Raw genomic sequence first — 27973 nt, 5'->3', positions numbered from 1 at the left:
ACACACACACACACACACACACACACAGCGTGCGCCCTTCATTCATTTGTTGTGAGTAAACAGGAAGCTCTGCTTCTGTGGAACGAACCAAAGACCCACTTGAGAGAGACTCATGGAGATTGACAACATGGTTGCAAATAGTGCTCTTATCAGAGCCAGGGAAGGTAAAAAAACAAACTATTTTACATACTATTTAATGTGTAATGTTGCAAAAAATATGTTTTCGCTGACTTGACATCTTTAAAAGCCTTTAACCACCTTAACCCTTCATGTCACTATAGGCGTTGCCAGTGGTGTAAAGTAACTAAGTACATTTACTCAAGTACTGTACTTACGTACAATTTTAAGGTATTGTTGCTTTACCGGAGTATTTCCAATTGTCTATACTTTTACTTCTACTCCACTACATCTCAGAGGCAAATATTATACTTTTACTCCACTACAATTATTTGACAACTTTAGTTACTAGTTCATTTATAGATTTAGATTATTATTACGAAACATACGTTACCCACTTCAGCTTTGTATACATTTTCGGCCATTTGAAAATAGCAGATCTACAAGCTCACAATGTTGTGAGCTTGTAGATCTGCTATTTTCAAAAGATTTGTATACATTTGAAAACTTGTGAAATAGGGCATTCTGCATAATGAGTACTTTCTACTTTTGGTATTTTAAGTACTTTTGATACCAATACTTTTGTACTTTTACTCGAGTACATTTTTTATTCCAGACTTTTACTTGTTAACAGAGTATTTCTACATTGCAGTATACTTATACTTAAGTAAAACATTTGAGTACTTTTTCCACCACTGAATGTTTGCAAAAACAATACGTTTTTGTTTGATGTTTTCGCTCACTTAACATCTTTTAAAAGCCTTTCACCGCCTTAGCCCTGCATGTCTCTATTAATAGGCATTGCACGTGTTTGAAATTGTTGTGAAGAATGTTTCATTGTCGTATACTAGGGGCTTTTAAAGTGGTTGAAACGTTTTTGTTTCGTTTCCTCATTCTAATAGCTTTAGTTATAATTGGTTAAATTAGGTAAACAGAAAACAAACCAAAAAGCGCTATAATACTATATCTATCCATGTGTGATACAACTCCTAACTTCATGGATTTGGTTTACAATTGCAGTCACACACTTAAATGTTCCTCCAAGCAAATAGCGTATTCATTTACACTTAAATATGACAGGTCAAGAGTGCAGGCGCAGCTAGCGTACCGTTCCTATCGGCATCAGGAATGTTCCCGGAGAGAGGAATAAGGAAATGATTGGACATAATAATGAAGAGAGGGAATTCTACTTTCTCTCGCCTTTCTTCGGCTGTTTCCTCAACGGCACGGCAAACATTCCATCTTTACTTAAGACCGCTGTTTGTCACAATGAACTGAGGCATTGCAAAAGCACACTGGATGCTCTCCAGCCTATTATGAGAGTTTCAGCAGAAAGCAAAATGTGCGAGGCGATTGCTTTGGGTCACTAGTGGAAGAAAACACTCAGTGATTTAGTAACACGTGAGAGTAAATGTACTTTATAGTTACCAGTGGTCTAAAGTACAGTAACTAAGTACATTTACTCAAGTACTGTACTTGAGCACAATTTTGAGTATTTCCAGTCTTCAGTGCTTTTACTTTCACTCCACTACATCTCAGAGGCAAACATTGTACTTTTACTCCACTACAATTATTTGAAAACTTAGTTACTTTGTTACTTTGCAGATTTAGATTATTATTACAAAACATACATTAACCACTTCGGCCCTATATATACACACACTTTGGTCATTTGAGAATAGCAGATCTACAAGCTCACAATGCGTATAAAACATTTTTATACGTTTGAAATGGGACAGTCTGCATAATGAGTGCTTTCTAGTGTTGGTACTTTAGGTACATTTTTATACCAATACTTTTGTACTTTTACTCAAGTCAATTTTTAATTCCGGACTTTATTTCTACATTGCGGTATTGCTACTTTTACTTAAGTAAAACAATTGAGTACTTTTTCCACAATGAACTGAGGCATTGCAAAAGGTATACTTGGACGCTCTCGAGCTTATGAGAGTTTCAATGGAAAGCAAAACGTGCGAGACGATTGCTTTGTGTCATTGGTGGAAGACGAATACTCAGAAATTTAGTAACACAATGAGTAAATGTACTTTATAGTTGCATTCCAGCACCAGTGGCTCGTGTCCTGGCGTGCATGTGTGTGTGTGTGTGTGTGTGTGTGTGTGTGTGTGTGTGTGTAAGCAAGGTGAGAGTAATGTAGTCCCACAGGCTTTAAGCTCCTGCCTGCTATTAATAGCTCATTGTAGTGCAGCCAGTGAACTGAGATGTGGAACCAGATAGGCCAGCCAAACACAAACACACACGCGCTAGCCTCTTTGACACACACACACACACACACACACACACACACACACACACACACACACACACACACACACACACACACACACACACACACACACACACACACACACACACACACACACACGTTTGTATTACTATTCTTGTGAGGACATCAACACTTTAGGACAGCCATTTTATGAATGCAATTTAAAAAAATATATATTTTGCCATTTTTAACCGTAAGCCTAAAGGTCATTACACACCGACGATTATGCGAATATACGCAAAATTCGGACTCGGTCCGAATAAATAAAAGGCGCTTTTTCGCTCCGCGAAAGTGATGTGGAAGCTTGCATTGACTTTATAAGGTTTTTTAAAAAAACGTATTATTCGCATGAAAAAAATCACGCCCGGTGTTTAAGGACCTTAAAGCCGAAAAACATCAGATCTATAAGCTCACAACGCATCGCGCTGCGACGCGTTGTGAGCTATTTTTCGGTGCATGACACTGGCGCGCAACTAAGTATAAATCATGTTTAACTCCAATTCCAATCCCTAAACCTAACCTCTAAATGTCTAATCCTAACCTGAATGTTTTTCTGATTGTTAATTTATCTCTAAAAATCGTTTTTTTAACTATAAAACAACCATTTGCATTGTGAGGACCAGGAAAACGGTCCTCACAATATCTATTTCTTCAAATTCCACTATACTTGGTCCTCGCAAGTATAGTAATACAAACACACACACGCTACCCTCTATGACACACGCGCGCAAGGTGAGAGTGTGAGAGACAGGTGAGAGACATATTTGACAGCACATTATAGCAACTCTGCAGAAGCAGCTCTGATTTGTTGGCCGACTTCGCTGTACGACGGCATCGCACGGCAAACACAAGCGAGAGACACCACAGTAGAACACGTAGATCACTACTTAAGCCCTATTTAATTATTATTCAAATATTTGTGTTGAATTTTTCAAAAGGTTATACACACATACAAACACACAACAAACAACTACAAAACACCACTGGTACTCAATACGAGATGAAACGGGTACACTGACTGACATGCCATCCAATTACTGATGGACCACAAATGAAAGGAGATTTTAGTGTCTCCTTTCATTTGCATTGACTTTATAAGGTTTTTTTTTTTAATGGCATGGAAAGCGGCATTAATAATACAAATTTAAAGTCAATAAGAAAAAAATAGAAGAATAAATGAATACAAAATATTTTTTTTGTTTTTAAGTGAAATGCAATTACATGCAAATTCAAAAATCTGTAAAATAAATAACATAAATCAATAAATCAACTACAGTGTAACTGGGAGGAAGGGGGAAAGGGAAGCCCTACTCTTTTATAGTTTGTTGTACAATGGTGTAGATCTTGCAGATCTATAACATATAAAATATATCTACAAGCTCACAACACCTTCAGAAGGATTGGAGCAACGGCGCACCTGTGGCTTGTATAGGCACCCCCCCCCCCCCCGGTGTATATTTGTATATTTGACAGCAAATTAGCAACTCTGCTGAAGCAACTCTGACTTGTTGCATGTCAAAGACACCGTAGTAGTACGGCAAGATCACCACTTGAGCCCTATTTTATAGTGTGCTGTACGATGGTGTGGCTCATTGGTTCTCAAGGTGGGGTTTTGCAGAATGTCCCGGATTTCACAAGTTTTTTTAATGTATAAAAATGCTTTGAAAATAGCAGATCTACAAACTCACAATGTGCCGCAAAGCAACGCGTTGTGAGCTTGTAGATATGCTGTTTTCAAATAGCCTTAGTATGCATAGGGCTGAAGTGGTTAATGTATGTTTTCTAATAATAATCACAATCTAGTAACTAACTAAAGTTGTCACACCACTGGATTCCATAGATGACTGATAGTCTTCTACGGAAGCAGATTGTGCACCGAAAATAGCCTGCTCAATCTACAAGCTCAATCTACAATCTACAAGATCAATCTACAAGATCAATCTCTGTTGATTTTGTATTGCTATTTTCGGTTAATATTTGAAGTGGTCGAACCAGTGGTCGAATAGTGAACTATCCCTTTAATATTTGAAGTGGTCAAACCAGCAATAGAATAAAGAGAGTTTGAATTGGTCACACTGGCTTTAGAGTTCATGTTTAGAAGCGTCTTCAAGGTCTGGGATATTTCATAAAAAGCAAGAGGTTAAAGCCTCAATCAGCAATTTCTTCAGCTTGTATGTAGAACAGCGAGGACAGAGGCTTAGAATGATCAGTGGTGGAAAGTAACTAAGTACATGTCTGTGGTTGTTTCTTAAAGTAACTAAGTACATGTCTGTGGTTGTTTCTTAAAGTAACTAAGTACATGTCTGTGGTTGTTTCTTAAAGTAACTAAGTACATGTCTGTGGTTGTTTCTTAAAGTAACTAAGTACATGTCTGTGGTTGTTTCTTAAAGTAACTAAGTACATGTCTGTGGTTGTTTCTTAAAGTAACTAATTACATGTCTGTGGTTGTTTCTGCAGGTGGAGGAGGAAAAGGCCGGAGCTGGAAATGGAAAGAGATGCTTCGTTTCCCGCATATTAGCCAGTGTATGGAGCTAGCCAATAACATCGGTATGTACAGTACTGTGTGTGTGTGTGTGTGTGTGTGTGTGTGTGTGTGTGTGTGTGTGTGTGTGTGTGTGTGTGTGTGTGTGTGTGTGTGTGCCTGTGTGTGTCTGTGTCTGTGTCTGTGTCTGTGTGTGTGTGTGTGTGTGTGTGTGTGTGTGTGTGTGTGTGTGTGTGTGTGTGTGTGTGTGTGTGTGTGTGTGTGTGTGTGCGTGTGCGTGTTACAAGTCTGGACCTTATACAGTATCTGGTTGTATTGTGTGGTTTCCTGTAGGACTGGACGATGTGAGAAAATCAAATACCACAATATTTTTTTACCAAAAACATCTCCATATTGATATTGTGACGACGATATAAATGTTCTTAACAATCTTTTAAAATCAAAGATAGCAGAAAATAATAGTTTCTGACAATTTATTAAAGTATTAAATGTACTTTTACCATGATATCCAAAATCCCGAACGATGTCTAGCCTCATATCGCAATATCAATATGAATATGATATGAACATGATATATTGCCCAGGCCTGACATTTTCTGTTGTTGTGTGTTTTTCTGTCAGAACGGGACTACTTCAGTCTGTGTGTGACGCAGGCCATTGGCAAAGATCTCTTCTATCAGTTCTGTCGTGGTCGACCTGATTTACACAACTGCGTCTGCTTGCTGGAGGCACTGGTACGTAACGGTAAAGGACTTATCGTAGTTTGTCAATATATTTCATACATGGGCAACTAGCGGCCCGGGGGCCACATGCGGCCCCCACCTTCACTTAATGTGGCCCGCAGGTTAATATGGGAATACTGATATATTACTGATTGCAGCTGTTACAATTCCAAACACGCAAACAAGACCCGCTTTAATTGCTTCAGTCTATATTAGTAGCTTAATGACTAGTATTAACATTCTATTGTCTTTTTTATGCCCAATGTATCTGTATTTAAGTTCGTAAAGTTAACATAAGTATAACTAAATGCATTTGAAATTAAATAAAAATGTTACTTTTCAGGATTCCAATTAAATGTTTTTAAAAATGACAAAAATTGCAGATCTACAAGCTCAAAACGTGTTTTGAGCTTGTATATCGGCTATTTTTGATACTTTTGTGTGACATAGAATGGCGAAAAAAGTTTAAATACGGCGAGACAGTATATGCAATGTGGCCCTCTAGAGTGAGTGTGGAAATATAGTGGCCCTCTCCATCATCAAAGTTGCCCATCCCTGGTATATTTAGTCATAGTTTTAGTCATCATTTAGTTTTTATGTAGTTTTCATCAGTAAAAAAGGTAGTCGGCGAACATTTTGACTATTTACTGTGTTTATGTTTCTATGGCTTCTTCAGGAGAACTTTGACACCAAGCCGGACGAGGAGAGGACGGATTACGGCATTAATATCATTCAAGCGTTTCTCAGCAGTCAGGTTAGGCTGCCCTCATAACTATTACATCATCGTCTGATTGCATTTTTTTGTTTGTTGATATTCGCAATTATTTTTTGCATAAGAATAATGTCTTTGTATATTTAAGTTATTTGTCATAATATCTGCCCTGTGCAATTTTAGTCTACGAAACCTAAACGCCAAACAGAAAAGTATATACTGTATTTTTATATTATGGTCCAATGTTAATGTCAATACCAAAAACACAATTAATCGTCAAGTAAAATGTCATGATTCTGACATGGTATGGTTATGGTACTGTATTTGGTTTGAACTGGGGACCCCACCAACCTGGGGACCCCCCACCCTGACAAGCACTTGGAATTGTAGGAGTTGAGCAAGGCATTACATTTAGTTTGACTCGGTTCCACAGATAAAAATAGCCAAACTTGTAGATCGACTTTTTTCACAATTATTTCCTCATTCTTATGTAATGTTTGACAATTTGTTTTTAGTTATTTCATTTAGAGTTGCCAACTATTTTTACCCCCTTTTCTCTCCCCAATTTAGTCGTTATGCCAATGAATTCCTCCCCACACACATTTCTGTGTTGTCACCGCTGTCGTATCCTACTGGCTCACCTGCCAGTGAGGAGCCCCCACCAGGAGGAATACTCCTCCCGCCTAACACTCCCTGATGACAGGTGCCGCCCCCAGCCTGTATAGGAGTACGTGCAATGACCAATATCACCCTCCCTGCATGGCTTCCCTCCCCTGAACACGAGCCAATTGTGTTCGCACAGACGCCCGACAAAAGTCCTTAAATTGTCACTTTTTCATTTGAGCTAAAAAGCATTATTTTACACTTTGGCTATTCAAAAATAGCAGATCTACAAGCTCATAGCGCGGCACCGAGTGCCGCGCTATGAGCTTGTGGATCTGCTATTTTCGGAAAATCATGAAAATGTGTGCAAATCTTCGAATATATATTTTTTCAAGCGAACATTTGTAACTCAAATCTTCGCTTCTGGGGGGTCCTTGGAACAACATATTTTTAGATGGGGGTCCTTGGCCAAATACATATACATTTTGGGGTCCTTGACATGAAATAGTTTGAGAACCACTGACATAGTAACAGTTTTTTCAAGAAACTGTTTTTAGAAGAGATTCTAAAAACAGACATTTTGTAGAATCGGCCTCAGGTCTTAAAGGGTTAAATACTGCGTGTTGGTTTGTTTACACAGTCTAAGCAGTGTGTGGAGGTATAAGAGTATATATTTATGATATATTTACTGTATCAGTCTAAGCAGTGTGTGGAGGTATAAGAGTATATATTTGTGCTATATTTATCAGTCTAAGCAGTGTGTGGAGGTATAAGAGTATATATTTATGGTGTATTTATCAGTCTAAGCAGTGTGTGGAGGTATAAGAGTATATATTTATCAGTCTAAGCAGTGTGTGGAGGTATAAGAGTATATATTTATGGTATATGTATCAGTCTAAGCAGTGTGTGGAGGTATAAGAGTATATATTTATGGTATATGTATCAGTCTAAGCAGTGTGTGGAGGTATAAGAGTATATATTTATGATATATTTATCAGTCTAAGCAGTGTGTGGAGGTATAAGAGTATATATTTATGGTATATTTACTGTATCAGTCTAAGCAGTGTGTGGAGGTATAAGAGTATATATTTATGGTATATTTATCAGTCTAAGCAGTGTGTGGAGGTATAAGAGTATATATTTATGGTATATTTACTGTATCAGTCTAAGCAGTGTGTGGAGGTATAAGAGTATATATTTATGGTATATTTATCAGTCTAAGCAGTGTGTGGAGGTATAAGAGTATATATTTATGGTATATGTATCAGTCTAAGCAGTGTGTGGAGGTATAAGAGTATATATTTATGGTATATTTATCAGTCTAAGCAGTGTGTGGAGGTATAAGAGTATATATTTATGGTATATTTATCAGTCTAAGCAGTGTGTGGAGGTATAAGAGTATATATTTATGGTGTATTTATCAGTCTAAGCAGTGTGTGGAGGTATAAGAGTATATATTTATGGTATATTTATCAGTCTAAGCAGTGTGTGGAGGTATAAGAGTATATATTTATGGTATATTTATCAGTCTAAGCAGTGTGTGGAGGTATAAGAGTATATATTTATGGTGTATTTATCAGTCTAAGCAGTGTGTGGAGGTATAAGAGTATATATTTATGGTATATGTATCAGTCTAAGCAGTGTGTGGAGGTATAAGAGTATATATTTATGGTATATTTACTGTATCAGTCTAAGCAGTGTGTGGAGGTATAAGAGTATATATTTATGGTATATTTACTGTATCAGTCTAAGCAGTGTGTGGAGGTATAAGAGTATATATTTATGGTATATTTATCAGTCTAAGCAGTGTGTGGAGGTATAAGAGTATATATTTATGGTATATGTATCAGTCTAAGCAGTGTGTGGAGGTATAAGAGTATATATTTATGGTATATTTATCAGTCTAAGCAGTGTGTGGAGGTATAAGAGTATATATTTATGGTATATTTATCAGTCTAAGCAGTGTGTGGAGGTATAAGAGTATATCTTTATGGTATATTTATCAGTCTAAGCAGTGTGTGGAGGTATAAGAGTATATATTTATGATATATTTATCAGTCTAAGCAGTGTGTGGAGGTATAAGAGTATATATTTATGGTATATTTATCAGTCTAAGCAGTGTGTGGAGGTATAAGAGTATATCTTTATGGTATATTTATCAGTCTAAGCAGTGTGTGGAGGTATAAGAGTATATATTTATGGTATATTTATCAGTCTAAGCAGTGTGTGGAGGTATAAGAGTATATATTTATGGTATATGTATCAGTCTAAGCAGTGTGTGGAGGTATAAGAGTATATCTTTATGGTATATTTATCAGTCTAAGCAGTGTGTGGAGGTATAAGAGTATATATTTATGGTATATTTATCAGTCTAAGCAGTGTGTGGAGGTATAAGAGTATATATTTATGGTATATTTATCAGTCTAAGCAGTGTGTGGAGGTATAAGAGTATATATTTATGGTGTATGTATCAGTCTAAGCAGTGTGTGGAGGAGCTACAGAACTATCAACAGAACTGCAGACAGAGTCTGGAGGCTGATCCCTGTGGAGACGTGTTTTACCACTGTAAACGGTAAGCAGTGGTTCTGGGCACAGCTGTAAATAACCTTTTTTGAATATGTTAATCTTTACCACCCTAAGATACAGTATGTCACAAGGAAAACATGAGAGAATATCCGTTTCCATTATTAGGACAGATTGTAAATAACTTTATAATTGAATCTTTTTATATAAAAAACGCAACGTGCCACGTTGTGAGCTTGTAGATCTGCAATTTTTGGCAAGGAGATTGGGTGTGTATATCGACAAAGAATGCACCAAGTACAACACAACTCAGTGATACTGATGAAAACCAAATATTATCAAAGTTTTCTGCAGGTGCATCACGGCACACTAGGGTGCCGTGATGCACCCACTTTGAGAAACCCCCAGTTAGACTGTGTGTGTGTGTGTGTGTGTGTGTGTGTGTGTGTGTGTGTGTGTGTGTGTGTGTGTGTGTGTGTGTGTGTGTGTGTGTGTGTGTGTGTGTGTGTGTGTGTGTGTGTGTGTGTGCGTGTGTGTGTGTGTGTTAGGAAGCTTCATGAACACCTGAGCGGATCTCCCTTTCATCAGTACCAGGAGAGCATGTTCTTTGATCGCTTTCTACAATGGAAGATGTTAGAGAGGTCAGTATGTCTGTATCACTGTTTCTACAATGGAAGATGTTAGAGAGGTCAGTATGTCTGTATCACTGTTTCTACAATGGAAGATGTTAGAGAGGTCAGTATGTCTGTATCACTGTTTCTACAATAGATGTTGTTAGAGAGGTCAGTATGTCTGTATCACTGTTTCTACAATGGAAGATGTTAGAGAGGTCAGTATGTCTGTATCACTGTTTCTACAATAGATGTTGTTAGAGAGGTCAGTATGTCTGTATCACTGTTTCTACAATAGATGTTGTTAGAGAGGTCAGTATGTCTGTATCACTGTTTCTACAATGGAAGATGTTAGAGAGGTCTGTATCACTGTTTCTACAATGGAAGATGTTAGAGAGGTCAGTATGTCTGTATCACTGTTTCTACAATGGAAGATGTTAGAGAGGTCTGTATCACTGTTTCTACAATGGAAGATGTTAGAGAGGTCAGTATGTCTGTATCACTGTTTCTACAATGGAAGATGTTAGAGAGGTCAGTATGTCTGTATCACTGTTTCTACAATGGAAGATGTTAGAGAGGTCTGTATCACTGTTTCTACAATGGAAGATGTTCAAGGTTCAAGTTAACTTAATTTATCATTTACATGCTCGTACATGAAACACAAATCGTACTCAGGAACAGCAGTGTACAATCAAATAACTATCAATAAATTAAAAATAAGCATAACAATCCTAAAGTGCAGTGAACTAAAACTGAGCAGCATATTAAAAACGGTAGCATCCATTATTTATCAAAACCAGATAACATGACAGCATGGTGTGGCCCTCGGCCCGACACAGGCTAATTAAAGTGCCCAGTGCTGTGTCGAGATCTTAAAAATGATAAAAAACGACTGCGCCACCTTTTTTTTTATACAGAGGTGTTGGTCCTCTGATCTACTACTTGAGGCTAAAATATTAAACAGGCTACACAGTGTTCGTGGAACAATAAAAGCATTGGCAAAACTTGTGAAGCAAGGCAGTGTTGAAGGTTAAAAGCTATATACCAATTTTTCATAATAAAAGCCCTTTACAGTGGCAGGCGCAAGTGGGAAGGGAGATCAAACATTAGAACAAATAAAAGCCAAACAAGTTATCTAAATATTTACACTAGTACCTGAGATAAAAATATGACAAAGGTGCCTGAGCATAGCAGCAATGTATACTGGACGTTGGTTAAGGTGCTTAGAGAAACAAAAGTCAGTGTGTTATACATGGGATTAAGGTGCAAAATGTCACTCCTAATACGTGAGGGGGCCGTGTTTTTTCGATTACTTTTTTCATTGATTTTTTATATATTTTTGGGAAAATGAAAACATTTAAATACAATAAGATTTTTTTTTTTTTTAAATCAATCAATGGGGCGTGTCTGATAAAATGAATATCAAATATCTAAATACTGAATCAAGCAACTTAAAAACGGTCTGGGGGGCTCACAAAAGCCTGAGTAGACGATAAAATTACCCAATGTTTTTTGAAAATGAAATATCCCTTTAACCGTTATACCTGTAGTGAGCCACACTACGTAGGCCAGGTGCTGTGTAGTCAGAGACATACCCACGAGGCAGAGTCATAGACCCTGCCGCGGCGGTTGTTGTGTAAACAGCACTGACGTCTCCACACGGCACGGTGTGTCTGTCTGGCTGCTGGTCCGGTCCTGGGTTTGGTCCGTTCTCCGTCTGCTCACGCTGTCTGCTGCACTCCGTCGGCGTGTGGGAAGACAGAAAAGACTGGGCAGATCTCTGTTATAATGGCTATAAACTGTTGTAGCGGCATAGCCACGCTGTCGCTATGAATAGGTCAAGTGTTGTTCGGTCAGAGACTTACCGACCAGGCAGAGTCAGCAGCCCGATTTTTGCAACAAAAACTAATTTGATATTACTTCTACAAATCGGTACACATCATCTCTATAGTCATGTGATCAAGACGGATCTGTCTGATGTTTCATATTTCATCCTGATTGACTAAGATTGGCATCTAAATTCCGAACATTCCCCATCACAATAACCTACCTGACCTGGCGGAGACCTGTGCTGAGAGGAGCAGTTTTACCTAGTATAATTGTGAAACTGCCTTGTTGTTAAAATGTGCTGCTAGACAAATAAAGTTGCCTTGCCTAAATGTCAGTCATCTACAACAGTGGTTCTCAAACCTTTTCATATCAAGGACCCCCAAATTGACACTTATTAGCCCGCGGACCCCCATTTGAAAAGATATGCCAGGGACCCCCAAATTTTATTTTTAGGACCCCCAGTTTGACATGCATTAGGCTAAGGATCTCTTGGACCCCAATTTACATTGTAAAATCAATGTTAATTTAACTCTGAGAGTGTACAAATGGAACCAAATGGACCCTAACGGGTCCATTTGGTTCCATTTGTACACTCTCAGAGTTTCAGACCCATAAGGGTTCATTTGGTTCCTAACTATCTATCATTTAGCTGGGGACCGCCTGGAATCCCCTCATGGACCCCCGGGGGTCCCCGGACCCCACTTTGAAAACCAATGATCTACGACATCAGTCGTCTTGTCTATATGAGTGACATAAACATGTCATGTCTTCCAGGCAGCCAGTCACAAAGCAAACATTCAGACAGTACCGCCTACTGGGGAAGGGCGGCTTTGGAGAGGTAAGAGACTGCAATCACACCACATTCATCCTGTATTCAAAGTCCTAATGGGTGGACGCCTGGGCGGTGGACGTCACAAACGAAACATCCGGACCACAGGCACACTGGTTGCTCTGATGCGCACCAAACTGGTGTGTAATTGATAGAAAATAAGTATTTTTTTGGGTGAACTACTCCTTTAAGTAAAAACTACTACCACTACTACTACTCCACCTCTGCTCAGCCTGGTCTGAGCACTGTTGACTTCCATTATGAGAAAAAGAAAAAAGGAAAAAAAAGGTTGAGCTGCTTCTATAGCCTACTGGCACTGACCACGAGACATATGCTGATCGGTCCTGCGGTTTGAGAGATTAGCTCCGGACAGTTATCACATTCGACAACAGCATGATGGAGGAAATGATGTTGTCCTCCCTTCAGCTGTATCGTCCAGTGCAACATATCGCGGTACAAGTTGCTAAATGATGTTTTGTTTATTGAAAAACTCATTTTAAAGGACAACAACAACATGGTTGTGATGTCATTGCATGATGACGTCCTTATATAGAATAGCCAATAACGTTACTCAAACGTGACGTTACTCAAACTGAACTGTATCATTTGAAATGTGCTAGTTTAACACATTCCCTGCTAGTTTAACACATTCCCTGCCAGGTATTAATTAATGATTATGTAGCTTCTGCCTCTGTTGTGATTTGGCAATTGGCACTTTCACAAAATGTATGTTATTGAAATTGAATTAAATGTACTTAGTGACATTCCACCACTGTGCGTGCCTCCTCCCCATGCAGGTGTGGGCGTGTCAGGTGCGCGCGTCAGGGAAGATGTACGCCTGCAAGAAGCTGCAGAAAACCCACGTGAAGAAGATGAAAGGAGAATGCATGGCTCTCAACGAGAAACAGATACTGGAGAGTCTTCACAGTAGGTTTGTGGTAAGACTGATGCATGTTCTGTTCTGTTCAAAGGGGGTGAAAGTGATGTTTTGTTTTCCTAAAAAAAGTGTAAAATGAGAAAATAATACTATATTCTGATAGTAATGATTGCTATAGCGATCTCCCCGTCTCTCCAGCTCTATAGTAAACAGAAAATACATTTTCAGGTGGGTTGACAATTTGATCCAATCAGAAGAGATAAACCCCCTCCCCCCATTTTTCTGAGCTGGAGACACACTATACACACTATACACACTAGCAATGATTACATTACCATCAGAATATTATAGAGCTATTTGACACTTATTTTTCAACAAAACAAATCACGTACAACACCTTTAACCAGCGTCACCTCCATCTTTATTCATCTCAAGTTTGCCCTGCCACCATTTACTGATAATGCCCTCACACATATAGCTACCTTTTAACCCATTCAATCCGTGAATGCATCCGTGTCATTTTAATATCTCTTTGGCTATTCAAAAATAGCAGATATACAAGCTCATAGCGTGGCACAGAGTGGCGCGCAATGAGCTTGGATCTGCTATTTCTGAAAAATCATGAAAATGTTTGCAAATCTTTGCATTTATATATATATATTTAAAGCGAACATTTGAAACTCAAATCTTAGCTTCTCTGGGATTCTACAAATGTCTTCTAAATCCTAACAGTTTTTTGAAAAAACTTATGTTGCTATAATATCAGTGGATCTCAAACTTTTTCATGTCAAGGACCACCCAAAATGATATGTATTTGGCCACGGACCCCCATCTCAAAATATGTTGTTCCAGGGACCCCATCAGAAGCACAGATTTGAGTTAAAAATGTTCGCTTAAAAAAAAAAAATTATTCAAAGTTCAAATGTTCACGATTGTATGATGATCTTGTAGAGCTGCTATTTTTTGTAATATGCAAAGAAATCTGAATAATGACACAGATGTGTTCCCGGTCTAAATGGGTTAATCCATGTTAGGTAATCATCTTAAACTGTTGTTCTTGGTTTCTAGGTGAGTCTGGCGTATTCCTACGAGAGCAGGCATTCCCTGTGCATGGTGATGACCATCATGAACGGAGGAGACCTGCGCTTCCACATCTATAACATGGGTTCCCCGGGGCTGGACAGAGAGCGGGTGTGTTTCTACGCTGCAGAGGTGTGCTGCGGTCTGGACCACCTGCACCAGCAGGGCATCGTCTACAGGTACAGACAGTGTTATCTTATCCCATTAAGACCCATTCAAACCGGGGGAAGCATCTGTGTAACCACTTTATCCACATTTTATACTTTGGCTATTAAAACATAGCTTGAAGATCTGCTATTTTTTAAAGAAATCTTGAATATTTGTGTACATATTTTAATATATATATAGGGAAACATTTTGACTCAAATCTTTGCTTCTGGGGGTTCCCTATTACAAAAAAAATTTAGATGGGGGGTCCACAGCCAAATACATTTTGGGGGTCCTTGACATGAACAAGTTTGAGCACCACTGATATAGCAACATACGTTTGCCTTCCATTCAAACCTCAGGTCTAAATGGGTTAAGTGGTCAGATGGGTGTTTAATTTAATGACCAATCAATCGATTGTGGTCCCGGCTTGGACCAATGGAACTTACATGGTATACCCTACTTTAAGTTCCTATCTATCAGTATCACAAAGAAAAGTCATGATTTCAAGGTTTTAAAGAAGATACATTAATTGAATAGATTTATTAAAAATAAAATGTTCTCTTCAGTTATTTGGAGGCCCACTTGAAATATCCTCACGGCCCACCATAGATTGTGTGTGCTGATCCCAGACCTGTGTTTGGTGTTGTATAGATTAATGTGTGCATATACTGATCTCAGACCTGTGTTTGGTGTTGTATAGATTAATGTGTGCATATACTGATCTCAGACCTGTGTTTGGTGTTGTAGGGACCTGAAGCCAGAGAACATTCTCCTGGATGACTATGGTAAGGGAACCAGTAATGACAACACATGCAACTTCTGTCTTCTGTCAACTTGTTGCACAGAAAACAGAGATCTTTAGGCGCTGTGTCCACAGAAAATGTCTTATGAGCGGAGGGGCGCTTTGGATACCATGTCCACAACGCTCACATGCAGCGTTTATTAACACACGCAACGTTCAAACAGATCAACCGTTGCTGTGCACGAATGTCATGACAGAAAGATAGATCATGACATTCGTGCACATGCAGCAACGGTTGATTAGTAGAAAACACAAACAGCTGAAACAGAGTGAACAAAAGGCCTCTCATGGTCTGTGGTAACAATTCAACGCCGGGTCGTAAATTACCGGGTTGTCAGACACATTCAGGAGGATCAAAAAGAGCAACGATATCCTCTCCAGAGGTTTGACCTTTTCTCATCAAACTGTCACTGTTTTTCAATAACTAATAAACCGATGATGATTGATTGCTTAACGTGACAGTGCAACCTTTGTCAACTGAGATGCAGACGTTTACGTGCAGGCATCTCAGGTGAACGGGCTGTGGAGAATCAGGAAGTAATGATGATATTTTGACACGAGTCACAAACACAGACGTATAGAATTACAGGAAGTTAAACGTGTGGGAAAAGCGTGGTGCAAAAATGTGTGTTCTATTTTAAGAAGAGCGGTGCGTTGCATTCCTATTGGTAATTGGACTTCCTGTTGGCGGTGAGGTAAATTCCACACAATGTTATGTCTTGCCGTGGTTCTCAACCTTCTATGTATCATCATGGCCCACTTGAAAATCTCAAGTGACTTTCGGCTCCCGTGTTTAAGTGGTCAGATAGCAGTGCTGTCATGGGGGCCACACGAAGTAGGACAGTGCACGCACGTGCACGCTAGAACGCCCCCCCCCCCGGTAGATTCACGAGCCAAGTACCCAATGGCTACTTTGCATAACAGGTTTACAAGTGAGTGTGAAAATGTTTCCCCAGTAAGCAACACAGCATGTTGGCTTCAGTAGGGCTGCTGCCAGTATCCTATCTGCACACAGCAATGCCGCAAACTTTTAGTTTCAGCTCTAAAATTCATGGCATTCCTTGAATTTGTATTAGTTTAAAATTACTAAAAATAAGCTAAAAAACAATTCCTATACAAACTCATTTCCTACTTTAAGGTAAAATAAAATGTGTGCGGTGTGTGCGTTCCGCGTGTGCGCGTGACGTCATTAAACTATTGTATTGCCTATTTTAATGTTTTATGCTTTTGCTTTTATTTTATTTTATTTTTTGTTTGCTTTATTGTTAAATTGGTTGTAACTGTAACTGTATTCTTGCTCTGTAAAGCACTTTGCGCTGCATTTCATGTCATGAAAGGTGCTATACAAATAAAGTTTATTATTATTATATTATTATTATTATTAAAATACCGTCCACTAATACACCCCTGGTTTTCAGAGCATGTTTATTTTTAATGATCAATCAATCCATTGTGTTCCAGCTTGGATCAATGGAGCTAACGTAGTATATAAGTCAGGGGGTAGCTGCGGCCCACCCACATAGAAAGCTGGCCCACCCAATCGATTTTGCAAAAAAAAAAAAGTTGAATATTAGTTTTTATATCCATTTTTTTTTATAATAAATCGGTAAAATCAAGCAAAAATATGAATTGAATAACATAACCCTAAAGGTCCTTACACACCGGGGGCGTTTTTTTCATGCGAATAATATGTTTTTTTAAAAAACCTTAATACCTTAAGTCAATGCAAGCTTCCACATCAGTTTTGTGGAGCGAAAAATCGTCTTTTATTTATTCGGGCCGAGTCCAAATTTTGCGTATATTTGCATAATCGCCGGTGTGTAATGACCATAACACGCGATGTTGTTACCCACTCTCGCTTAGGCTCAGCCTATACTAGCGCTCTGGCTACGCCACTGATATAAGTTCATATTCATTGGTATCACAAAGAAAACTCATTTCTTCCAAGGTTTTAAAGAAAGAATTACCATGGCATTTTTTTATATTAATATTATATCGTCATTAAAATCCGTTTTTGCCGATCCTTTGGATGCCCACTGGCCAGTATCCTCGCGGCCCGCCGCCACCCGTGGGACCCGGACCCACAGGTTGAGAACCACTGATGTAATCCAATCGTCTGAAAGCTGTCAGGCGTGATATACGGCCCCGCTGAGGGAAGGAGGAAGTAGAACATGTTGTCTAGAGAGTTTAAAAAACATGGTTAACCACTTAAGTCCTATTAGTACATGCACTTAGTTGACCGGGGTCTCCCAGGGCTCTGAACTAGTACCCCCTCCTGTTTTCCTTCTACATTTCGTTACTGTCGGGCCTTATCTCCATGTTTTAACTTTGTGTGTTTTTTTTGGGGTAAATTAACACCCTACTTGATCATACTACAGTCACACAAAAGTATCAAAAGTAGCAGATCTACAAGCTTGAGTCAGGCTGCGTTTTGAGCTTGTAGATCTGCTACTTTTGCTGATTTTGAAACCCAAAAAGTAACAGTTTTAAGACATGAGGTTTCCACCCGACAGCAACTATTTGGAAAATCTACAACTTTACAACGTGTTCTGAGCTTGTAGATCTTCTATTTATTTATTTTTGGGCCAAATGTTCTTCTATTTTTGCCAAATGTTTAACCTATTATGATATTCCCAGAATAGAGACACGAGGGTTCATGAGGTCCAAAAACATAACTTAAAGGGATAGTTCACCCCCAAAATGTATTTTTTTCCTATCGATTAGTCACCCCATGAAGACTTGAATTCATGGATATTTTTCTCTTTTTGTCACATTCCTAAGCCAATAATTTGATGACTGGTGGCAGCTCCGGTAGGGGACTCAACGTGTCAACTTTGAGTCCCCTAGCATCTTTCCGCCGGTCATCATATTATTGGCTTAAATCCATGAATTCAAGGCTTCATGGGGTGTGTAATTGATAGAAAATAAGTAATTTTTTGGGTGAACTATCCCTTTAACAAAAAGCATCCGTCTGTATCAGTTACGTGTTGTTGATTTTTTTTACATCTGCTTCTTCCAGGACACGTACGCATTTCTGACCTGGGCTTGGCTGTGCGTCTCCCAGACAGGAATCTAGTGAAAGGGAGGGTGGGAACTGTGGGCTACATGGGTAAGCAGCACCATATATCTATACAGTTCAGTTCTTTTCTCCACGATTTTTGCTACCCATTTTTTTTCACCCAGTGCCAATTGTCTAAGCTGTAATCCTGGGCACTACTCTCCCTCTGCCAGCCTGGGGAGAGCCCCGAACTGAGCTCATGCTTCCTTCAATGCATGAGAAGTGAGCAGGCCGCTTCTTATCACCTGACAGGGGGGAGTTTCCCCGGTAGGACGTATAGCGCACCATGGAAGGAACACGTTATTCCAACCAGTTCCTTTCCCCTCAGGCAGTATCGAGACCAGGATTACTGCATATTTTTTGTCAGGGTACCTACCCTCTGGGACACGGGGAGAACATGCAAACTCCACACAGAAAGGCCCTTTCACCAACCCCACCTAGGGTATGGGCACTGATGATTTTTTAAATTTATAAAGCCAATTATTGTCTCCGTAGACTGTTTTCGCCCCCGTCCGTCGGTCCGTCCGTGTCTGATCTCCGGCACCACTGGACCGACGATTGGACGGCGATATGACAGGGGTTTATAGACCGAAGGTCTAGGGTTCAAAACGGCTGCGGATTATTTTCGGTTTACATCTAAACTCTAAAAAGATTTAGTATTTCGTTCTCACTTGCGTCTTCCGTCTTTGCCGTGAGCGCCATGTCCATGGTTTGTGAGCCAAAGGTATGGGGCTCAAGCCCACCATATGGCAGATTTTCACTCTCCATCTAAAATTCTACCTGGTTAAGTATGTCATTCTCACTTGCATATTCCAAGCCAGCATGGCTCAAGAAATAAGGTCAGGGGTTTGTCGCTGTATGTGATGCTATGGATACTGGTGAAGATGATCGAAATAAACTGAACTATTTCACTTTAAAACATACATTTCCCAGGGTAGTTAATACCCTCACAAAAACATGTAGTAATCCTGGTCTCTATACCATTGGTTCTCAAAGTGGGGTCCGGGGACCCCCAGGGGTACTTGAGGGGGTTCCAGGGGGTCCCTAGCTAAATGATGGATAGGAACCAAATGGACCCTTACGGGTCTGTAACTCTGAGAGAGTACAAATGGAACCAAATGGACCCTAACGGGTCCATTTGGTTCCATTTGTAGAGTTAATTTAACATTGATTTTACAATATGAATTGGGGTCCCAGAGATATAAATGCCATTAAATGGGGGTCCATAGCCTAATGCATGTCAAACTGGGGGTCCTTAAAATTAAAATGGTTGAGAATCACTGCTAGAGCCGTAAAAATCTTCTCTTATGGGGGTCCCTGGCTTATCTTTTCAAATGGGGGTCCGTGGGCTAATAATTGTCCATTTGGGGGTCCTTGACATGAAAAAGTTTGAGAACCACTGCTCTATACTGCCTCCCCCATGACAGCCGGGAAGCCTGATGGAGGAGAAGGGAACTGGTTGGAATAACGTGTTCCTTCCACACGCTACGTCCAACCAGGGAAACTCCGCCCTGTCAGGTGACAAGAAGGTCAGTTGGCTCTCATGCATTGAAGGAGGCATGAGCTCGGCCCTGGGCTCCCTAGGCTGGTGAGGGGAGTGTAGTGCCCAGGATCACTTAGAAAATTGGCACCGGGTTAAAAAAGGGTTACAAAATCGAGGGATAAAAAAACATAATTTCCCACCGACAGTGACGATATACACAACAATTACTATCCATTTTCTTCCTTCCACATCCCCCCTCCCACAGCGCCAGAGGTGATTGGTCAGGAGTATTACGGGGTGAGTCCCGATTGGTGGGGACTGGGCTGCTTGGTGTACGAGATGACGGACGGACGGCCTCCCTTCAGGAAGCGAGGTGAACGACTCAAAGCGCCGGAGATGGAGAGGAGGATCCGAAAGGCTCAGGAGGACTACGGCCAGATGTTCAGCAGCGAGGCCGAGGACCTGTGTCGCTCGGTGAGCGCCTCGACATTAAGAGATTTTCTCCACCTCTAAACCAGTGGTTCTCAACAGGGGGGGGGGGGTCCCCAAATGATTTTGTCGGGGTCCCCAGATTTGCCTTTTAGTGCTTTTGAGTTGTTCTTTTGTAGTTTGACCTTAAAGGGATATTTCACTTTAAAAAAAACTTTGGGTCATTTTATCGTTCTGGTGACTCATCCTGCCGAGGGGGGGCGTGTTTTTTCGATTACTTTTTTCATTTATTTAAAACATGTTTTTTATTGTATATCATTTTCCAATTTTTTTTTTTTTAATAAATGAAAAAAGTAATCGAAAAAACACGAAATTGATAATTCAAAATATGCTCCTCATTGAAATACATTGCACAGTGAAACAGCTCTCAAAGTCACTCTTTTACCACGTAAACGGACATAAACAAAGCTGATTCAGACAACATAGAACATCACCAAACCCAGTACTGTTTTTTCTTTTTTTATTATAAAAATGTTTACTTTCTGCTGAATTTACTTTTTGAAGATCTGGATTTGTGGATCCATTTCGGGTTTTCTTCTTAATAAAAAATAGCTAAATCAACAGGAAGCAAAAATTGTATTCATTATTATTTTGTGATGTTCTATATTGTCTAAATCAACTTTGTTTGTGTTCATTTACGTGCTAAAAGTAACTGAGAGCTGTTTCAGCGTATATGTAAGTCAACGAGGAGCATATTTGGAATTATCTATTTCTAATCAGTGGAGCAATTGTTTTTTATTTCTTGTCCACCTGTGGACACCTCATGACAAGGTAAATACACAACCCAAACCTCTACCAAAATGGTCTTGCCCTCTAACCGTTAACTCTAGAATAGATTAGATCAGATGTCCTTTATCCCATTAAGACCTGGAACGCATCTGTGTCACTTTAGATTTCTTTGGCTATTCAAAAATAGCAAATCTACAAGCTCATAGCGCGGCACCGAGTGCCGCGCTATGAGCTTGTAGATCTGCTATTTTTGAAAAATTTTGAAACATTTTTCTTTAGATTTAAAAAAAAAACTGTTAGGATTTAGGTAATGTTTAAGAATCGCCTCAGGTCTTAATACAGCATCACAATCATTTTAACCGCTTTATCCATTTATACGTTGGCTATTCAACGATAGTAGATCTACAAGCTCGTGCCGCGCTGCCAGCTTGTATTATTCTTTCACATAAACCTTCTCTCCTGGGGGTCCCTGGCACAAAACCTTTTCAGATGGGGGTCTGCTGCCAAATATATATCCATGTTGGTGGTCCTTGACACAAAAAAAGTTTGAGAACCACTGCTATAGGTCATTCATTACCTGCTTTAATTGTGTTCCCTGTAGCTGCTGACCAAAGACGCCGGACGGCGGTTGGGCTGCCAGGCCTCGGGGGCGGCCGGCGTCCGATCACATCCGTTCTTCAGCACCGTTCAGTTCAGAATGCTGGAGGCAGGAGTCCTGGACCCGCCCTTTAAACCTGATGTATGAAACTTCATATTTCTCAAACACACTTCCACAGAGGAGTCATTTTCAGGGGGAAAAGAACAATGGTGGAGAGGGAGGTGGCAAAAATCTGTTACCACTGCACTTACCTGCCAAAAACGGACATGTCCGTCTTTTAAAATACACCCGTTTACCACCAAAGACGGACATGTCCATCCGTCTCTTTTTTTTTACATTTTATTTTTTTGAAAAATCCCACACAGAACCAGAGATATCGCTATCCAAAGATTTACTGCTCCATTCACTCCCTGGTTAACTTATTACTTAAAAATCTCCATGGACCCTCAGGGTTCATTGAGGGGGTTTCAAATGGCATGACCCTTGCAGGTCTGTAACTCTTTGAGAGTGTACAGCCAAATAGACCCACTGTACAACTCTCAGAGTTGTGTGGCCTTGAAATGTTTGAGAACTACTTTACAAAGCCAATGGGTTGGGTTGGCCAGTCAAGGTAATTAAATGCATTGTTTTAACCCAAAAATATCACTTACACTATCTTGAACTAACATGTATTTTATTTCCCGCCCCCCCTCAGCCCAGACTGGTGTACTGCAGCGATGTGGACGACATCGATGAGTTCTCCACTGTTAAAGGAGTCAGTCTGGACGAGACGGACAACGACTTCTACTCCGAGTTCAACACAGGCAGCGTAGCCATCAGCTGGCAGAATGAGGTAAGATAAAACAGAGGCAGAGTAGCCATCAGCTGGCAGAATGAGGTAAGATAAAACAGAGGCAGAGTAGCCATCAGCTGGCAGAATGAGGTAAGATAAAACAGAGGCAGAGTAGCCATCAGCTGGCAGAATGAGGTAGAAGACAACACAGGTACCCAGTGTTAATTTTAGCAGCACATTTTGGTTTAGTTTTAGTCCATAGTCTTTTGAATTAAAAAAGCTAAAAGGATAACACAAACAAGTCATGGGGACTTAATTCCATTGTGGTCCTATGTATTCAAATCATCAACATAGCATACAAAAAAAGAGACGGGGAAAATTACATTTACTGGTGGTCTCCTGATAGATGTTTTTTCAGGCCAATTTAGAAAATCTGCAGAGGGCTATTCTTTTTGTTGCACTGGCAGATTTGTCTGGTTTCCAGGCTAGGTATTGAGGGCACAGTCTCTTTGATTATCTTAAAGGTGCTTATATGGTGCTTACTATGGTGCTTACCTGTCTTCTATGGTGCTTACTATGGGTGCTTAACTGTCTTCTGAGCGGCTTCGAATGCCATCAATGCATTGCAGAATGGGACATTATCACATTTTATCAGACCATTGAATGGGAAAAGGCGGCGACATACTGACCTACCCGCCATTTATCAGACATGATACCCGCCATTTATCATGTCTGATAAATGGCGGGTAGGTCAGTATGTCGCCTTCTTTTCCCATTCAATGGTCTGATAAAATCAGTATCATGTCAGTATCAGGGTAGTATCATGGTCAGTCTCATGGTCAGTATCATGGTCATCTTGTTAATCTGACCTACAAAAGAAAATCTAGTTTTCTTTTTCAAAAATCTTTTAAAAGATTAACAGTGAAAATATGCGATCAACAAGCCCACAACGCAATGCGATGCGTTGTGGGGAATCCTGGGGATATTGAATGGTCTGATAAATCGCAGGTAGGTCAGTATGTCACCTACTTTGCCCATTCAATGCATTGATAGCATCCGATGGTGCTTACCTGTCTTCTATGGTAGCACCAAACATTGAACCGTTACACAATGACTAACCGTATATAACCATGTCCTGTGGTGTGTAGATGATGGAGATGGGCTGTTACAAGGAGCTGAATGTATTTGGCCCCCAGGGGTCCCAGCCACGTGACCTGGACTGGTCCCAGGCCCCTCCCCCCGCCAGCCCCAAGCGCAGCCTGCTAGACCGCATCCTCCGCAGACATGTGAGAATGGAATTATTACATTTATATTATGTTTACATACCCATAAAAAATAGATTGTTTTCATTGTGTGAAATATCCATATCATGGTCAGTATCATGGCCAGTATCAGGGTCAGTATCATGTCAATCTGACCTACAAAAGAAAATCTAGTTTTCGTTTTCAAAAATCTTTTAAAAGATTAACAGTGAAAATATGCGATCAACAAGCCCACAACGCAATGTGATGCATTGTGGGGAATCCTGGGGATACTTTCACTATTTTGGATATTTCAGATATTTTAACTATTTTTTTAAATAGGGCCCCAAGTGATTTTTGTAAGTTTGGGTTATGGGGGAGACAGACACTACATTTCTCCTTTGGGCTGGAGCTGAAAAGGTTTTTTGGAACACCGATATGTCTCCTGGGTAACCGAAGACTCGCCCCAAAACACGCTCGCCCTCATTTTTTCCGGGGACCAGCGGTATTCTTGTATTTGTTTTACTGAGGATAAGGTTAGGCATAGTTTTACTGAGGTTACGTTTAGGAATACGTTTAGGGTTAGGCATAGTTTTACTGAGGTTAAGGTTAGGTTTTGGCACTGTTTTACTGAGGTTACGTTAAGGAATAAGGTTAGGTTTAGACATAGTTTTACTGAGGTTACGTTTAGGAATAAGGTTAGGTTTAGGCATAGTTTTACTGATGTTACGTTTAGGCATAGTTTTACTGAGGTTAGGTTTAGACATAGTTTTACTGAGGTTACGTTTAGGAATAAGGTTAGGTTTAGGCATAGTTTTACTGAGGTTACGTTTAGGAATAAGGTTAGGTTTAGGCATAGTTTTACTGAGGTTACGTTTAGGAATAAGGTTAGGTTTAGGTATAGTTTTACTGAGGTTACGTTTAGGAATAAGGTTAGGGTTAGGCATAGTTTTACTGAGGTTACGTTTAGGAATAAGGTTAGGGTTAGGCATAGTTTTACTGAGGTTACGTTTAGGAATACCAGGTAAATACCACCAGATTTGCCCCGGGGCGACTGCGTTTTTGGGGCGAGCGTTTTGGTATTTGTATCCTGGCATTTCCGAAAGACGCCGTGTTTGTATGTTTGTCCGCTCCACAGCATTCATATGTTTGTGTGTGTTTGTGTGTGTGTGTGTGTGTGTGTGTGTGTGTGTGTGTGTGTGTGTGTGTGTGTGTGTGTGTGTGTGTGTGTGTGTGTGTGTGTGTGTGTGTGTGTGTGTGTGTGTGTGTGTGTGTGTGTGTGTGTGTGTGTGTGTGTGTGTGTGTGTTTCTTCTCTGCTCCACAGCATTCAAACAACAGCGAGCACTCCGTCTCTAGTGAAGGCTCCCTGGAATCAGCAGGTCTACTCAGCACTGCCCTCTAGGGACGATTCTGTGCCATAAATACAACTGATCCATCATATTATTGACAAAGTTTCTTTCACATCACTTAAAGTCCATGAGCCAGAGCCCCAAAATTGAGCAATGATTACCGAAAGAGTGGGCAAAACCATACCTATATTAGATTGTTCATAGGGTCAATATAAGTAAATAAATATATGATAACCTTTCCACAGGAGTAGCTATTCCATAGTTATCACACATTTTGTTATTTTCCCCATACGTACATAACAGGTGAAAGAAATCACAACATTTTAAACATGGTTATCATAATGAAACTTCCCCAGTTGATTACTTACAAGTAGATAAATGACAAGTTTTCTGAAATTGTATATTTAAATGGCATGCTTTCCTATATAATGCCTAATTTGCATATTTAAATATACAATTTCAGAAAACTTGTAATACAATAAATCATTGTCTTCATGTAAGTAATCAACTGGGGAAGTTTCATTATGATAACTATTTTTTTAAATTTTGTGATTTTTTTCACCTGTCATGTACGTATGGGGAAAATAACAAAGTGTGTGATAAATATGAAAAAGCTACTCCTGTGGAAAGGTTATCATATATTTATTTACTTATATTGACCCTATAAACAATTTAATATAGGTATGGTTTTGCCCACTCTTTCGGTAATGAAATCTTGTCTGGCTCATGGACTATTACAAACATTTTAAATGTGTTGTAAATGTGTTAAATGTGCCAATACGAAAATGTACTTAAGTAATACCCCACTGAAACCTAATTCCAGTGGTGGAAAAAGTGCAAAATTATTTTTACTTGAGTAAAAATATCAATACTGCAATGTAGAATACTGTTATAAGTGTGGTCCAGGCATCTATAGGCTCAATGTAGCCGGACAGCGCGTCGCGGGTTCGACTCCCGATCCCCCAGACTATGCTGTCACTCCCCTTCTCTCTCCCCATTTCCTGTCAAATAAAGGCTTAAAAGCTACAAAATAAATCTTTAAAAAAGAATATATATATATATATATATATATATATATATATATATATATATATATATATATATATATATTCAAAGATTTGCACTAATTTTCACGATTTTTCAAAAATAGCAGATCTACAAGATGAGCTTGTATATCTGCTATTTTTTGAAAAGCCAAAGAAATCTTAAAATGACACAGATGCGTTCCCGGTTTGAATGGGTTAACCCATTAAGACCTGAGGCGAGTCTTAAAAATGTTTTCTAAGTCCTAACAGTTTTTTGAAAAAAAAAGAAAAATCTAAAAAGATTTTTCAAAAATAGCAGATCTACAAGCTCATAGCGCGGCACTCGGTGCCGTGCTATGAGCTTTTATATCTGCTATTTTAGATTAGCCAAAGAAATCTTAAAATGACACAGATGCGTTCCCTCAAACTGTTGGTTTGTCCTTTCCTTGCGTTCAAATGATGTTTTCCATGTTGCTGTTCTAATACAAATGTCAGAGACATACATGCTGTATACAGAATACTGATACTTTCACACCATGTCTTCACCTTTGTAATAATAATAATAAAAAGAAAGAACATGCATGACTTTTTAGCATGTACAGAAGGAACTTTTATTTAACCAGGAATATAAACAATTGCAAACTTTACAACTGAACAGCAATATAAAAAAAAGTCAAAATTCACAAAGACAACAAACATCTCTCATCAGACGTCAAGAGTCAACTCTTTGTTTAGAACGGGAAAAGACCAGAGTCTTAAAAACACTTGAACTCCAAGCGTCCATATTCTGGGAAACGACTTTGGTAGGAAAATAGCCTGTAGCTCTCAACGCTGCACGACACGTTGTGAGCTTATCCATCGGCTATTTTCAACCAAGATATTTAATGTAGAGCAAAAAAAAAAACAGAACAGACACCATTATAGAGCCCTGAGGGACTCCGCTCAACGAATGGAGGTTTAAGTGGCTTCTACTGCATCAACGATAGCTTCAAACATCACAGAGCTCAGAGACCATCCACACGCACCCCCACAAAATAATCATATTATTTTGGCAAGCACTTGGAATTGTAGGAGTCGAGGCATTTAATTAGTTTGACAGATATTGTGAAAATAGCTGATCTACAAGCTCACAACGCCTCAGATCAGCCATTTTCACAATGTGTGCCTCTTTCTTGGGTAATATTTCACATTTTGGCGAATGTTTGACCATCTTTTATAGTATTGTTTGTTGATACGTTTGGCGCCGTAATGCTTTTCTCTCTCTCTCTCTTTAATGTAGAGGTATTAAAAAGGTCTTTCAAAGTGCTTAAATTGTAACTTTAGAACTGTGCCGATAACACTTGTTGCACATTAAGCCTATGATCTGGGGACCCCTCAATATCATTTGGGGACAGCCCTGGGGGTCCCCATTGACAGTTTGAGAAACACTGCTCGAACCACGCTCGCTGTATTTTTTTTGCCATTTCTGTGTACACCACCAGTATACAACAAAGTATAACACAGGGTTAATTGGTTAATCAATTTAGTCGATTGTAAACAAAAGAAAATCTATTAGAATGTGTTTGTCGAGTCGTGGAATTATGAAAATAAAGTGCTTCTCTATTAT

General features: G+C 39.5%; 1 protein-coding gene across 1 annotated transcript; it reads left to right on the top strand.

Annotated features, from left to right (window-relative positions):
* The first annotated feature begins 6 nt into the window (after positions 1-6).
* LOC311038054 (G protein-coupled receptor kinase 5-like) lies at positions 7-27973 on the top strand. The gene is made up of 16 exons (XM_084047356.1): positions 7-164; positions 4859-4948; positions 5505-5617; positions 6282-6359; positions 9395-9492; positions 9992-10084; positions 12659-12722; positions 13511-13651; positions 14659-14849; positions 15568-15605; positions 18642-18731; positions 20429-20637; positions 21983-22120; positions 22674-22811; positions 23900-24037; positions 25318-27973. Exons 1-16 carry the CDS (start codon positions 113-115, stop codon positions 25393-25395), a joined length of 1749 nt encoding a protein of 582 aa, XP_083903482.1. The 5' UTR covers positions 7-112; the 3' UTR covers positions 25396-27973.

The sequence above is a fragment of the Gymnoscopelus microlampas genome (assembly GCF_963454915.1).
Source record: "Gymnoscopelus microlampas genome assembly, chromosome: 21".
Classification (NCBI taxonomy): Eukaryota; Metazoa; Chordata; class Actinopteri; order Myctophiformes; family Myctophidae; genus Gymnoscopelus; species Gymnoscopelus microlampas.
This window is presented reverse-complemented; position numbering and strand designations above follow the sequence as displayed.

Bases quoted from the DNA above. Each gene is read 5' to 3' on its own strand.
- LOC311038054 (XM_084047356.1), top strand. From the start codon at position 113: ATGGAGATTGACAACATGGTTGCAAATAGTGCTCTTATCAGAGCCAGG. The intron at 12,723-13,510 runs GTAAGAGACTGC...CTCCCCATGCAG, and splicing joins GGAAGGGCGGCTTTGGAGAG to GTGTGGGCGTGTCAGGTGCG. The intron at 13,652-14,658 runs GTAAGACTGATG...CTTGGTTTCTAG, and splicing joins GTCTTCACAGTAGGTTTGTG to GTGAGTCTGGCGTATTCCTA.